Source organism: Poecilia formosa, unplaced genomic scaffold (assembly GCF_000485575.1).
Source record: "Poecilia formosa unplaced genomic scaffold, Poecilia_formosa-5.1.2 Scaffold648, whole genome shotgun sequence".
In the NCBI taxonomy this organism is placed as follows: Eukaryota; Metazoa; Chordata; class Actinopteri; order Cyprinodontiformes; family Poeciliidae; genus Poecilia; species Poecilia formosa.
Genome location: NW_006800587.1, coordinates 93,980 through 109,808, shown reverse-complemented (window position 1 = coordinate 109,808; position 15,829 = coordinate 93,980). Strand labels below are relative to the sequence as shown.

The window sequence follows — 15,829 nt, the reverse complement described above, 5'->3', positions numbered from 1 at the left end:
CCCACTCTCTTATCAGCTTTATATGCAAAACCTTGCTAGGCCGCAACTGTCCTGGGGCGGATATTTCATATGTGGCTGGCCCAATCTTCCTCACAACTTCATACGGCCCCTGCCACTTAGCCAACAGTTTGCTGTCATCACTGGGAAGTAGTACCAGTACTTTCTGTCCTGGATCAAATGAGCGGTGCCGAGCAACTTTATCATACCATGTCTTCTGCTGCTGTTGAGCCTTCGACATGTGTGATTGGGCCAGCTCGCTCATTTTTTCCAAGCGCTCTCTCATCTGAATAACATAAGACAGAATGTTATTGGGTCCTGCCCTAGTCTTCTCCCCCTCCCAGATCTCTCTTAGCAGAGAGAGAGGACCACGAACATCATAGCCATACAATCACTCAAAGGGAGAGAAACCAGTGGAGGCTTGGGGCACTTCCCTATAGGCAAAAAGAAGATACGGCAGCCACTGATCCCAATCTGTACCCCGGTCATTGACAAACTTTCTGAGCATTTGCTTCAGGGTCTGATTAAAGCGTTCTGTTAGCCCATCAGTTTGAGGATGGTATGGGGAAGTCCTCAGGCTCCGGATACCCAACAGTTGATATACTTGTTTCAACAGAGTAGACATAAAATTTGTTCCTTGATCTGTTAATATTTCCCGAGGAAACCCAACCCTTGCAAATAACTGCACCAGGCAAGATGCAATGGGTCTGGCCTTTATAGATTTTAAAGGAAACACTTCAGGGTATTTTGTTGCATAATCTGTTACAACAAGCATGTAACGATTACCTGCTGTACTCCTCTCCACAGGCCCCACAATGTCCATTCCCAGACGCTCAAAAGGGACACCGATGACTGGGAGGGGCTGGAGTGGAGCTCTGGGAGGAATTTTAGCGGAGGTCATCTGACACTCTGGACAACTCTTGCAAAACTGAGCTACATCTTTGCTTAGACCAGGCCAGTAAAATTGGTGTTTTATGCGAGCTGTGGTTTTGTGCTTACCCAGGTGGCCAGCCCAGGGAATCGAATGCCCCAAGGTGATGATGGCACTTCTCACCTGTTGGGGAACCACTAGCTGCCTAACCCTAACACCTTAATGGTGTTATAGTTTGTGAGCAATTTTGAGGGAAAACCAGTGCAACTCCGTGGTTGCGAAGGGCCCTCTAGTGGTGTTACCTGGTTATAGCATTCCATTTTCTAGGAGGTGCGGTCCCCGACTCCAAATAACATCACGAGAGAAGAAGTAGCAATAATAAAAACAAAGCCAAACAAAAAAAAGGGATATGTTTGATCCATCTGCTCCTATGATTGTGCTTGTTCTCTTCTAAGCTCGTCCACTTTCTTCTTATATCCCTCTGGTGTTCCATTCCGTGGATGATCCTTGTCTGTCCTTCCTGACTTGGTCCACATCATGCTCTTGATCTTGTCAACCCACGTCGTAGATGGCTGGATAACGGTGATTTGGAAGCCTCTGTTCATCATGTCTTTTGTTGCTTCAGGTGCAGAGTTGTAGACTCATATGTTGTTCTCGTAGAGTACCCTCAACTTGGCCGGGAACGGGATCTGGAATTTGGTCTTTTTTTCTCTGAGGACCCGCTTCACTTCAAGGTACTCGTGTCGCCCTTTTAACCCTTGTATGTGCAAGGACTGAGGCAAACGTAGAGGACTGTGGCAAATGATACAAGTTTTACATGTGTGGGGTCGGTTGGACCCCATTTGTAGACACAAGGGTTAACACGTCTGGAGCATAATCATGATCCACTATGACTGTTTTTCCCAGCCAGCATGAAGCCTTTCTGTTGCCAGGCTCATTTTAGTATTTCGTCTTTGACCTTAGATGTGGTAAACTTAACGTACTTAACAAACGTAGGGGGGGGAGGGGCTTCAGGCTTCAGGTGGAGCTCTGGGTCCCAGAGAGTGGTGAGCTCTTTCAATGCTCAGGTCGAGTGATGTCGGAATGTCCAATTTTTCTCGGAGTAGATCAATGAAGGCTGAGATAGATAGTGAGCTGTCATTGGAGCCCTCTGCAATGCCGTGGAGCCTTATGTTTTCCCGTCTCGATCTCCCCTCGAGCTCCACTAGCTTGACCTCGAACTCGTCCTGCGCTTTACTTAGCTTCATAGCCACCTCTTTGACCTGCTGAATCCTGTTCTCCGCTTCCAAGATGCGCATTTCTGCTTCGTCCACCCTTCTGTTTATGTTCTTTATTTCCTCTTTAACCTCTTGGAACCCCTCACCATTTTCTCAATGTGATTCTCTTATCTCTTGGAGAATAGTTTGTAGATTAGCTGTCTCGTTAACTATATCATTAGCTGCTAGTGATGCTTCCGAGTCCGAGAGGTTAGCCATACCTTATTTGTTGGTTTCTTCTTCTCATAACAACAACTGTCGAGACAGCAGAGTACTCTTTGATTTGGACTTTGGCATTTTGACTCACTTTTAAGTTTATCCACCCGGTTAAGCTGTCGCCATCTTGCTTGCTCACCTGGAAGTCCCATTTTCAGTCTAGTTTGGTTTATTCTTTAGTTACCTGTTGTTGCGCAGCACCCCCCACCCCTTCTCTCTCTCTCTCTACTTCCCCTTCTGAGAGGAGGGAGATGTTGCTCCCAGCTCTCCGTCTAACAGGTCCGAGAGGCCTCTAACTCCGGAGTATTACTACAGATGAGAATATAGAGGACATTCTGTTTAAGCTGGGTGCGAGAAAGACTAGCCTGGCTTCCAACGACCTTTGCCTCCAGATGTCCCACCCTTTTTCACCCTGTGAATTAGCCAGATTGAGCAGCCCGGAATCAGCTAGTTTCACAGAGCACACCTGTTAACGGTCGCTCTTTCCCTTTATTACAACTTGCACTTGTTACTGAACCAGGTAGGTTTTAGTGACTCGGACGAGTCCCAAGGGTGTTGTTTTAGTTTTGGGCCAAAAGCAACCTATAAAACATTTACCACTTTTTCCTCCCAGAATCAAACTTCATAGCTATTTTACAACCATCAAAGAACTTTAAGGTGACTCATTAACTGAATGTCCACAACATCTTTTAGATTTTCTTAATGCTAAGTATTTTATTAGTAAGGCAATTTTGCAAGGGTCAGAACAACTTAAATCAGTAACAGAAATAATCAAATAAGTAAAATCAATAATCTAGTCTATCTTTCCCTAATGCTGACACTGAACTAAAACAGGTAAACTTTGAGAGAGACTGATGGAGTTTGGCATTTTGAACCCCAGAACTGGCCTGATGATGGAAAAGGTGTTGCAGCAGCAGGAGGCTCCCAGTACAGGAAGAGTACTGAGTCAGAGCGGCAGATCTCGGGCCTCAGGGTGACTTCCTTCTTGTCTTGCAGCTCTGTAGCTCCTTTCTCTTCGTCTCACGATCTTTCTGGTCCTTCGAGATGTAGATGAGCTGGTCTCATGGAAGGAACACACCAGTTCTTCATCTTTGCCTTTGTTCTTTGCCTTTGTCTTTATCTTCATCTTTGCCTTGGTCTTTGTCTTTGGGGTCTCGAACCCAGCTGATGAGAGAAATACAATTTGAAGCCACATGTTGCGGGGCTAACGGGTTGGTCCCCATGTGCAGAACAGTCTTTGGCTCTGTGGCTCCGGCTCTTCTTCAGCTGCAGAGTTCTTTGTCCATCTCGATCTTGGCTCGAAGCTGCCTGAAGGATCCAACCAAAGACTCCTCTTTTGCACTCACCTTATAAAGGGTTTATCCACCCTTTTGGTGCATTTGCATTGGCTAGCTTTGTTGCTGTGCCTGTCTCATTGGCTGACTGCTTGGACCGATGATCTCATATCCATCACCGTCTTGGAGACATGATGACCTGATGTCTGTACTAATGTCCCAAGTTGCTCAACAGTCCTCTTGTGTCTAACCTTTTCTTAGGAAAGTTAAAGTTTAGCAATAAGGCCTTGGTCACCTCTGCTCTCCTATCAGTTCCTCTTTTTCCCTGACCTTTCACCTACCATCTACCTCCAACACAACATCAGTGACCTTTAGTTACAGTTACACATTTTACACCATTTCAAGTTCAATGTCAAAATCACATTTATAACCTTTTGGTTGCTCTGGTTTAGCATTCACTTATAATATTATAATAACCATTACTTATTAGTTACTCTTATAATCATAATGTGTTATTACAGACATTTCTGAAAAGAAACCAAGAATAATTCATTATTCTAATTATTTGACACCATGTTACAGTTACTTCTTTCACCTGTAAGTACTTCCATAAGTATAAGAGTAAGTGTAAATATTCTTATAATCAAACCAACATCAACCACTGGTTAAACCAATATTAATTATTGGTTTAATCATAAGTTATCATTATTAATTCAAGTATTTTACTCTGGGTTTTATCCAATTACTCAAAATGTCTAGATTTTATTCCTTAAACCTTTAATGCTCAAAATGAGCAGTCTGAACTATTTTTAAACACTGCAGGCTGGAAACTTCCTCTTTCTCCAGGAAACCTGCTCTTCCTGTTACATGACTCTCTTTCTGCCTGACTATGATTTTTTATGATTAAATAGAAAAAAGTAGAATTAAAGCAAGACACAATAACAACACACACAACCAGATTAATTTTATTACCATCTGACTCTACTGTTGGGTCTTGATGTCACCTGTGTAATCAGTTTTAAAGATAACTTTATTTATTGTTATTATTAAACTAAAATCTCCGGCATGGGGGAGTGGGCTGAGCTCGACTTCTTCTCGACATACCTTAGGTAATGTAACTAAAGTACCTTAGGTAATGTAATGTTTATTTCTTAATTTCATCACCCTAGGTTCAGTTATTCTTCCATGTCCGAGTCTATGTATATCTTCCTTTAGTAATTTTAGTTAGATTATTTATTAAGTCCTTTTAGCTTCCCCCTTACTGTTACTAGTTCTTATTTTGTCACTAGGTTCAGGTAGTCTTTCTTTAGTGATTCTAGTTAGGTTAATTCTTTGTTTAGATCTTCTAGTTTCTCTACCTCTATGTTACTTAGTTCTTGTTGTTAGATCAGCCTTGTTTTAGGTTCGGTTATGGATTCCCTCATGTCTTTCTCTCTTCTAGTTTATCAGGTTTTCTTTACTCTTAATGTTCTGTACTAGAAGTATTTTCAGCTCTCTCTCTCCTCCCTTTTGTGTACCCAGTAGATCTCCTTAGTTTTCATGTGCCACCTTCTCCCCGCCCCTCAGCCAGCTCCTGTCCCAACTACTCACACCTGCAGTCACTCTTCTCATCTAGCTAGGCCATTGTTCCAATTACTACCTCCCAGTACTTAAGCTCCTCTTTTTCAGTCACAACTAGCCAGACCGTCTTGTTACCCTGCTTATCTCCACGCTCGTCATTCCCCGTGTTCTTTAGAATCTCTTTGATTTTCAGTTTTGGATTTGCTTTGGTTTGTTTTTGTGTTTCCCTTGGATGTTCATTTTTTGTAAGTTGGACTCTGATTTTGTTAATTAAATTTTCTAAACTGCACCACGTCTTTACCTGCTGCTTTTGGGTCCACCACATCATGTCACCTCTAGATATGAAGAGCACATTTGTCTCTCAAATTTCCTAGTGTTCTGCTTCAAAGTACACAGTTCTGAATTAAACCAATTAGTCAACCTCCTATTGATAATTATCTTTTTTAAGGGGGTTAAATTGTCTAATTTCACATACAAGAAAGTAAGACTACAGAATATCAACTTGAGAAGGACTAGAAATTAAATTGCTCCCTCCATCTGTGTTTCTCAGAGATTCAGAGGAATACATTCTTTAAAAGTTTTAACAGCAATGTCTGATACAGATTTTCTATAATGAAATTGTCTCAGGTTTGGAAAACTCAACTAAAATACACTCAAAGGTTATTTAAAAAATAATCAAACAGCAGGGTTATGAGAGTTATTTCTTCACACTCAATGTGTCCATCATTGTGACTGCGCTGCAGTCATAGAGATTAGAATGAAAAAATGGGTTAACGTTGTCAGTGGAAAACATTAACTTAAAACACATTTCTACCCAAAGCATTCAGAGCATGGAATAAAGTTTATTCCTTTTACAAAACTTAAACAGTCTGAAAACATGTAAAAGATGGATAAATATCTGCGGTTGACCTCATCAATAACCAGACCCGGCAGCATGGGTGGGCATTGGGGACATTACAGAGTCAGCTGTTCCCCACCTAGACTGGAAGCAGTTTTTACCTCAGAGTGGCCAACTTTCTATTATTCCTGTCTTGATTTGATGCAGTAGGTGCACTCGCATATACTGTACCCTGCATGTTTTTCAGCTGTTGCAACCGTTTAATCCAAACGAAACAGGAGCCCTCAGATGCTCACTCCGGTTTTACACCCATGCAGCAGCGATGGAGTCATGCTGCTGTGCAGAGCTGTTCAGGTGTGTTAGAATCATGGCAGCAAAACCAGCAAAAGTCAAAGAACTTTGTCCAGTTTTTCCCCAAAACCAATTGTTGATAGTTCAGTAATGCTGTTGGTTGCAGGTAATGATAGCTAAATGATCACTAACTAATACCAATATATCATGTTAAACTAGTAAACAAGAATAGGCTATCGATTTTGTTTATCTATGTTCAAAAGTGGGTAGTACTGGTTACACTTAAGTAACTTTGTGGGAAAAAGGTACTTATAAGAGTAGTTTTACTGCACTGTACCTTTTTCTTTTACTTGAGTAATATTATTATTGCAACTCCTACTTGAGTAGATTGAATTTGTATTTAAAGAAATGGATATCAGACATTGGAAACATTAGATTCTGAGATTTCTGCAACATGTGAGGTAATGTTTATGCAAAGTTCAGCATAATTCATCAACATTTTATACGTCACTGTTTACATCCTTATTAGTTTTTTTATAATAAACATGGCTATTTTATTTGAAATGTTGCACAAAGGTTTTTTTTATTTATTTACATATTTATTAGCATCTAGTAAAGTTGTGTAAAATGATCTTTCTTTTTTATTTATGGCTGTTAAACATCCATAAATAAAAATTATGTTAAACTACAGAAACAAAAAGAAAACCACCTTGATTAAATTTCAGTATTGTGCTATATTAAACAAACTAAGATTAATTTCATCAGCCAATGAGACCAGAAAACCATCACATAGCCAAAGAGACATTGAAGATAAAACACATAAAAAGAATTACACCCTCTTACAATTCCTTTACTCTAATATGAAACAGTATTTTTTTTTTTTTTTGCAAAACTAATTTAGCACTGCTCAGACCTTTGGGTTTTAATGCAAATTTCTCTGTGCTTTCCCGCAAATAACTTCACAAACCTGATGTATGACTTTTTCCAAAAATATTTAGATTATGTCCTTTGCCATAATGTTGGCTGATGAGGTAAAAGTCCCTCACCAAATGTCTCAGGTAAGGCAGTGAGCTTCACCACCTTCACTATATAACAGTGTTTGTAAGAGCTTTTCTCTACATCCTCATGGGGCAGAGTGATCTTGCCATGGCATCATGTCAACTGAGTCTAAGATTTTAAGAGCTTCAATAGACTGTGTCAACATGAACTCTAAAGCAGTGTTTTTCAACCACTGTTCTGCGGCACACTAGTGTGCCTTGAGTGATCGTCAGGTGTGCTGTGGAAATTATTCAATTTCACCTATGGTACCGTATTTTTCGGACTATAAGCTGCTTTTTTTCCCCTAAACTTTGAACCATGCGGATTGTAGCCCAGTGCGGCTTTTCTGTGTATTTTTCTTCAACCACCAGGGGGCTCTCTAGCAGGAAGTGAATCATTAGAAGTCAAAATTGTAGATCAAAGAAGAATGCGTTAATTTTCATTTAGAACAACCACATGCTAGCAGCAGGCACGACGGAGAAATGTTTTCAAACTCATATGATGTAGCTTTTAAGTTGAGGACTGTCGGTCTGGCACTACAGGAGGGAAATAAAGCCGCTGCACTTAAGGTCGGTGTGAATGAAACCATGGTTAGTAGTGACTAGCGGCGTAATCATGTATTTTTTTTACCACTAGATGGCAGGAGGTACATAGCATTTACATTAAAACAAGAGAATTAGTGATGCATGAATGTTACAGGTAGCGGTGAGAGCATCGTATCTAGCAAGACTAACGACAGTGATGGAAAAGACAGTGAAGCTCAGCAGTAGTTGGAAAGAACATGGGTCCATTTCCCACAACATGTCTGTGTGAAGTGAGCTTCTCAAGCCTGGTTACTATAAAAACTGAAACCAGAGAGACTGAGAGCTGTTGAGGAAGAGCTTTGTCTTTCTTCAATTTCTGCCAGGAAATCAGCTGTTTTCATCCAAACATGCACAGGTTTCATACTAGATGGGTAAAATAAACAGATATTGACATTTTGTACATGCAAATCTTCATATTGTAACAATGAAATCTTTCCCAAATATTATTGCTTCTTTCAGAATAAGAATTATTTTCTGTATTCTGGCTAAAAGAATGCTTGTGGATTAGTTTGTAAAACACTTTGAAGTTTTCTACAACTTCTTTAAATTTAACACCACAGTGTTGTGGCCCTGTTCAGGTGTATTTTTGAAGTGGACATGTTACGTGCAATTTGAAATAATGTGATAAAAATACATTTTTGTGTTTATTTGATTCCTATTCAAGACACTTTGATAAGAATGACTATATATGTAATATAGGCAGCTACAGAGTATCTTTGTTTACATTTTTGGTTGGTGGTGTGCCTCGAGATTTTTTCAATTAAAACAGTGTTTCAACAAAAAAGGTTGAAAAACACTGGACTAAAGTACACCACTATAATTATCTTATCAGTATTTGCTACTAAATAAAATTGAAAAGACAAATCTGAGATATGATCTAAAAACTTAGAATAAGTGCCTGGTCAAAGATATAAAACAACACACAATAAAAGTGGTTTTAGTGCTTTTCAAGGAGGATCAACATACCGGGCTTTTTGGCTATTCACACACTTTTGTTACTGCTTTTGCCCAATAAGTTGAAAGTTTGAGGTAAACTCTTGGCTCATCAACATTGTCAATACATCGTTTTTAATTTAATTGTGTAAGTATCGTTAATATCTTACAATAAGACATCATTACCTAGTCAAATTTCCTGCCAGCTTTAACATTTTTTAACATCAAAATATGGGATGGACTGCTCAAGCACCCCTCCTACCGGACTTAGCAAGACTTCTGGAGGAATCCCCCAGAAAACAAGAACATACTTTGGGTGTATTTTGCACCTGTTGAATATACATTAATTTTGCTTAAAATAGATGATTTTACTGTTTTGTGAATTTCACTCATAAAAAATATTTTGGGGATAAAGTAGCTTGTTCTTAGAAAAATGTAAACTTTCAAAAATGTATCTTTTGAACAGGTGTTTGAAGGTAACCAAATCTGTATCATTTCACTTCAAAGAGCCATAAGCTCCATCTCTAATTGACAGTCAAGGCTGGTGGGTGAGGTTGTAAAGTAATGTAAATAAACAGCTTTTGAACCTCTATGTTGTTCTTCATGGGAACAATTCTTCTGAAAGTTTGAAAGCTGTTTTCTTGCTGATCTTTTTTTATTTGTGGGCGGATGGAAGTGGTATTATTAAGGCAAAAAAATTCAAAAATATATAGCCTTGAGTGAAAAGTGATTGCCTCCTAAACCATATAACTGGTGTTTCCACCTTCTGCAGCAAAAACTACAGTCAAGCATTTTGCGCTCACTTGCAATGAGCATTATGGAGGAATTTTAGGATACTCATCTTTGCAGAATTGTTGTAATTCAGCATGAACATCTCGGTAGAGCTCAGGTCAAGACTTTGAGTAGGCTTCTCCAAAGTCTTAATTTTGTTTTTCTTTACAAACAAAATTCTGAAGAAATTCATAATTTTGAATTTCTGTGTGTTTTGGATCATTATCCTGCCAGTTTGTTTCAGCTTGAGGTCACAAACAAATTGCTGGATATTCTCCTTCAGCATTTTTTGGTATCAGAATTTATGGTTCCATTTATAACAGCATTCTAGGTCCTGAAGTTGCAGTAACAATTGTCTTAAATTACTTTGGACATCCAACTGAAATATCCTGCTGATAAACATTTTCAACATTTCCATTTATTTCTGAAGATATTCAATCAGTTATGCAAAACATGAAGGGGTGCCAATAACGATGACAAGGGCTGTACCTGGCATGTTACCTTGATTCTTTAATGCATGTTTACGATATCTTTTAATCTCATGTGGCAGCCATTCAGCTGTGCAAAACACCTTCGTTGACCAGGCTCCACCTTCAAGGCACATCCAAGGATGTAATGATCCATCCTTGGAGCTGGGTCATTATAAGAGATCATTATAAGAGCTTTTTTTTAGCGAAATGCTGGTAAAATTGTTGTTAAAGGGTTCACATAGGAGCACTGTTGTGATGACTTCCTATAGGTGGGGTTTCAAAAGAATTAGGAGTTTTTAAATGTTAAGGTGTGAAATTTCTTTTAACTTATATATATGTATGTGTGTGTGTGTATAGCATTAGCATTTTTATAACAAGTAAAGGGAACAGTTATTTTCCAGGCAAATGGTGCCTGGAAAATATATAATAATGCCCCTTGAGGTTATTTTATCTGTAATACTATTTGAAATACTAGATTTTTCTAAATAAAATGGAAGAACACTGTTGTGAACTTTAGTTATTGTTTTGTTCTATATGTACAACCTCAAAACAGGGTATTAGACTGACAATTAGAAGTTCAAAAGATCACAAAATATGAAGTCATATGCATGTTTTCATGTTTTAGCATTCACTGAACTGGGTGGTGCCATTGTCAGAACGTGGTCGCTATGATGACATCTTTCTGAAGACGGACGCAGATCTGGATGGCTTTGTCAGTGGACAGGAAGTAAAGGATATCTTCATTCAATCTGGACTTTCTCAGAACATCCTTGCACATATATGGTAAGGATGGGTGGTCACTAGTTTGTATTTGAAAAATGAATGTTTTGAAGTTAGCAGTACTAACTATTAGCAGTACTAACTGTGTTAACTATAGTTACAAGTTTTTATAGGTACTCTGTTGACTTCTGTAGTTTGGATTTTAATGCTGCTTAATAGTGTATAATGTCTAATTTACAGAGATTGGGACTGCAAAATTTGTACAAAATAATCTGGATCTTGTTTTTCTACTTTTTCAATAAAAGTGCAGCTTTTCACGAATTACTAAGAAGTGAAAATTTACACCTGGGAGAACCCTACCTACATTGCTTTGTCTTTGTTTCAGATGCATTTTAATATGTTAAGCTCGAGAACATACACAACACATGCATGCAAGAATCTTCTCAGCTACATTGGAAGATCTTCTGACCAGGTGTAAAGAGATCTGGACAGGACAAGCTGTTCTTCTGGACTGGATTCATTTGTGGAACCAGGAACAAAAAACCTGCACACACTTCCTTATCGGCATGTTTTTATAACGAAAGGATTTGTCTGCATTTCATTACAGTTAAACTTAATTTTCCCTCTTATTCAGCTTGCAGTCATATTTTACATTAAGTCAAGATTTTATAGTAGAATATTGTGAAGTTTATGTCAGAGTTTGCTAGCTTTTTCTGGATATTTAGGTCAATTTGATGAAAGTACAGTTTCAAGAAAACGTATATTGAAAATGTTTTAGCACGTAAGAAATCTTTCCAAGTACAAGTTCATCACTTATTTAAATGGCTTCATTATGCATAGACATAATAATTATGCATAGACATAATAATTATGCATAGACATAATAAAGAATATTGCCTCATGGACGGGTCTTCCCTTTTGTCGCTGGTGAGACATAGGGCCGCCATCTTGGAGCAGTTGACCGCTTCCTTAAAAAATATTTGTTACATTGTTTTATTTCTAACGATGGGCTCTTGTGTCAGATAATCTAAATCAATGTTAGGGAATAATTAAAACTTTTTAAGATTTACAAATCTCGGTTAGCCTTGGGGCTGAACCCCGGTATTACACCAAGCACTGTAGCTAATATGTCTGGCATTTCACTGATGGACATACATACAGTATAGTAATATTCTATTCTCAAAATATTTACAATATGTCCATCTTGCATACAAAAGTTATCCCCTGAACCCTCATGTCAATAGTCCATTGATTTGAACAAATATAACCCGTAGTGCTGAAGCATCTTCGGCTGTTTTGGTTTAGCCAAGTAGGACGAACGACCAATTGAAGATGGCCGCCGTCTTTCCTACGCCCGAGAAGCCAATGCTTGGTCTGTTCTTTTATTATGTCTATGTATAAATGGATCAGATAGACTTATAGGATCAAAAGGACCAAGATTGTAAATGGAACTCGCATTGTGCCATCACACATCAAGCATATGAACAATAACATTAAATGATTGCACTGAAATTATGAGCTTTCCATCTGCTGTGACCTGAACATATGTAGTCTCACAACTTCCTGCTGAACTGTATTGACCTTTCCAACCAATTGTGTAAAAATGTTGGTTTTGATGTTGGTCTGCAGGATGATTCTGCACTCTACACTGGAGACTGGAATTACAAGTGCCGCTTTTGCCAAAGTTTTGAAATCAGGAATAGATTCTGCAATTGAACTGATCATAAATTGGCAAGAATTTCTGAATGAAGGGATTTCCTTATCTCCCATGCCACACCAGCTGTTCAGCTCAGAGCTGGACTTGCTCTGAGCCGAACAAGTCCAGCTCAGAGATGATACTTAGATATTTTTTTAATGACTTAGTTAAGGGGTAAAGCTTGGGTAATTCTTTTCCTTAGCTTTGTTGCTGACAAGTTGGTACAGGATGGGCAGAATGGGACAATGAGGAAGCGTTCCGCTGGATCTCTGGGGAGATGGCTTTGGCAGGAATTTGTTTGATATGATGATTCTCACCCACTTTCAAGGTAGCACTTTGCTCAATGCATACATAATCAGGGCTTGAGTATAATAGGTCCGGGTCGAAGGGAGGCAGGCTGGGTTCTGCAGTGCAAAAAGGTCTCATATGGATTCCAAATACTATTTACCAATGCAAAAGACATTATTTTGACCTTGTTGATGTAATAACCTTGCAGTTTCCGCATTAACAAATGATTTAAAAATTTGGGGCAGTAAAATAGTGGACCGAACTTCTGTTGCTATTCACCAAATTGACCAAAATAAATGGTAAGTGGCATGTTCTTGCATATCGCTTAATCAAGTCCATAGGAGCCCAACGTACTTTACACTACCTTCAGTCATTTCCCCAATCATTCACCCATTCATGCACACATTCACACACTGATGGTAGCAAGCTCCTGGCTAGTAGCCACAGCCTCCCTGCACAGTCTGACAGAGGTGAGGCTGCTATGCAACAGTACCATCAGGCCCTCCGACCACCACCAGCAGGCAAATGTGGTTGAAGTGTTTTGTACAAGGACACAATGACAGAAGCAGACAGAGTGGGATTCAAACCGACTGCCCATCAATTCCGGGATGAACTCCTACCACTGCAGTAGCTCCTCTCCACCTTTGTCTAATCTAATGTTTGCTATCAAGCAATTGATTTCATGTGCAAAGCATTGAAAATAAATAACTTCAGAAAGGAATTGTTTGTATATATGTGTAATATATTTTTAAAAATATACATTTGTACAAATAGATGCAAAGTGTATTTTTAAAATGATTGTCCAAAGTATAATTTTAGAAACATATTTAATTAGGATTTAAAGATATTTTAGAAAAATACACTTTAAAAAGGGTACCAAAATACATTTTTAAGTGTATTAGAAGCATGTTTTTAAAAATTTATTTATTTTACACTTTTAATATGATAAGTATACCCACTTGATAAAATACTAAAAATGTACTTCAGAAAAATACAGTATATTTAAAATATACTTAAATATCCTATTTTTTCACCAGGGCTCTCCAATGTAGCTGTGCCACAGTAAGAGGAAGTCTTTGACTTGTGGAGTTGTGGAATTTTAAGGTCCACATGACATTACAGTGTCTTTCCTGAAACTCCTCCTTCTACTGCTAGAGCTAGAGTTAAGAGTGTATTGTTGAATTACCATGCCAACCTCCTGTAAACTTTAAATGGCCTCTACTTGAAATGCACCTTAGCAAGATCAGAGGACCCGACAGTGCACACTATATCCAGTCATTTACCCATTCACGCACACATTCACACACTGTATTCAGTCTTTTCTGGGACCTGTGACCACTTTCTCTTTACAAGTCGTCTCTGAACAAGAGGGTTTATATTCTGAGCAGGGAAAAACAAAGTTGTGACTTGATTTCCCCAGTGGAGGTCTTGCTTTGTAGAGATGTAAAGAGATATACAGAGATATACTAACTGGTAGAGCAGCTGACAAACTATTGAAATGTTGGCAGCATAGCATCTCTGCTACAAGGCATGATTAAAATCACCAGATATTGCTACAAACGCCTCAGGGTGTTCTGTCTGTTGCTCCGTAACAATAGAACTGATGTCTTCACATGTATTGTCAGCCATAGCTGAGGGAGGAATGCATGTAATTGCTAAAATAACACTGGTTAAATATTATGTCGGAAACTTACTGCCAAGAGTTCAGTGTCTGGACTGTAGAGACAACACTTTCTGCTATTGTCCTGAAGGACACCGTCTGTTGTTGATGAGCACTGCTGATCCACCTCCTGTTAATCTGTTTATTAAACCTGATTAAACAGATTTAACATCTGTTTATTAAATCTTTGTCTCCTCATATAATCAGGAAGCCCAGCAGAGAGATGTTGGAGTTGGAGATATGATCCTGCAGCGATGTCTATGTAAAACAGATACTGCTGCATTCCCAAAACCCTGGGTGGGTCATTGTCAGGGCTTAAAGTTCATCCAATTTGTTAGCCATCAGTCTCACATTGCCCAATATGATTGATGGAAGTGATAGTTTGAACTTCTTCCCTCTCTATCCTCTTTGCTCCTGCTCTGCATCCACGCCCCTCTTTTTGACTCCCTCTGGGATTTGTGGCTTCAGTTGTGGTATTATTTCAGCATTTTTGTCCCAAGGATCATCACTCTTCCCAACACAGTCATTGTTGATCTTGGACAACCTGACATTCTCATCCTAACTATGAACTCTTACTACACTGCTTCACATTGGCAACATAATTAACATATATTGATATGTGCAGTTCCCGGTGGGGGTTGCCAGTTTATGAGCTTTTTTGTGATTTCATGAACTGAAGAGCTCATGACGCGTCACCCGGTTGGACAACCATAACATCTGCCGCACTCTTCCTCTTCATTGCGCTAAGAGTGCGGGTTAAATCTAGTCAGAATGTTTGCCAAGAGTATAAATTAAGCAAACATTGTTGCTCCTGAATCTGGGAATCTCCATCCTCCTCCTTCCATGGATCACAGGGGTAGGCTTTGCTTTCATGTCATTATTTAGCATAATTTGAAAAAAATAAATAAAAGAATAGGTCTGCTGTTTTAGTGGGCCATGTGCATGTGGCCTGTATTAGTGTGGATTAGGTTTGTGCTGGTTTTGTTGGAGAGGTGGTTGTGCTCTTGCAGGTCAGGTGCAGTGATAGTTTTGTGCATACCCTCCGATAATATCCTGCAGGTGCCCCTGCCCAAGACCAATAATAGGCAGGTAAATTATTAAATAAAGTGTTTTGTTTTTTTAAAAGAAAGAAACATTTTGCAGTATTTCAACTAATGCATATAATAAATTCTAACCATCACCGCTAGAGTGAAACAACAACTGTTATGTTTTTGTTTCTTTCTGGAGATTATTTTCAAGATCTGAGTTTTAATTATGTTAACTAAGGGTTCTTAACATATGCTTTAATTTGGTTGCTTCTGGATTAATCCAATGATACAGGATACTGTGAAATAAATTGAAAAGGCCCATAGACCTGGATTGGGAT

At 38.9% G+C, this 15,829-nt stretch overlaps 1 protein-coding gene across 1 annotated transcript in view; it reads left to right on the top strand.

Moving 5' to 3' along the window:
- LOC103130572 (epidermal growth factor receptor substrate 15-like 1) overlaps positions 1 to 15,829 on the top strand; it is a 55,905-nt gene that overhangs the window by 35,995 nt on the left and 4,081 nt on the right. Inside the window, exon 10 of the mRNA XM_016666016.1 lies at positions 10,725 to 10,882. Within this exon, the coding sequence (XP_016521502.1) occupies positions 10,725 to 10,882 (158 nt within the window). The remainder of the gene's footprint in view (positions 1 to 10,724; positions 10,883 to 15,829) is intronic.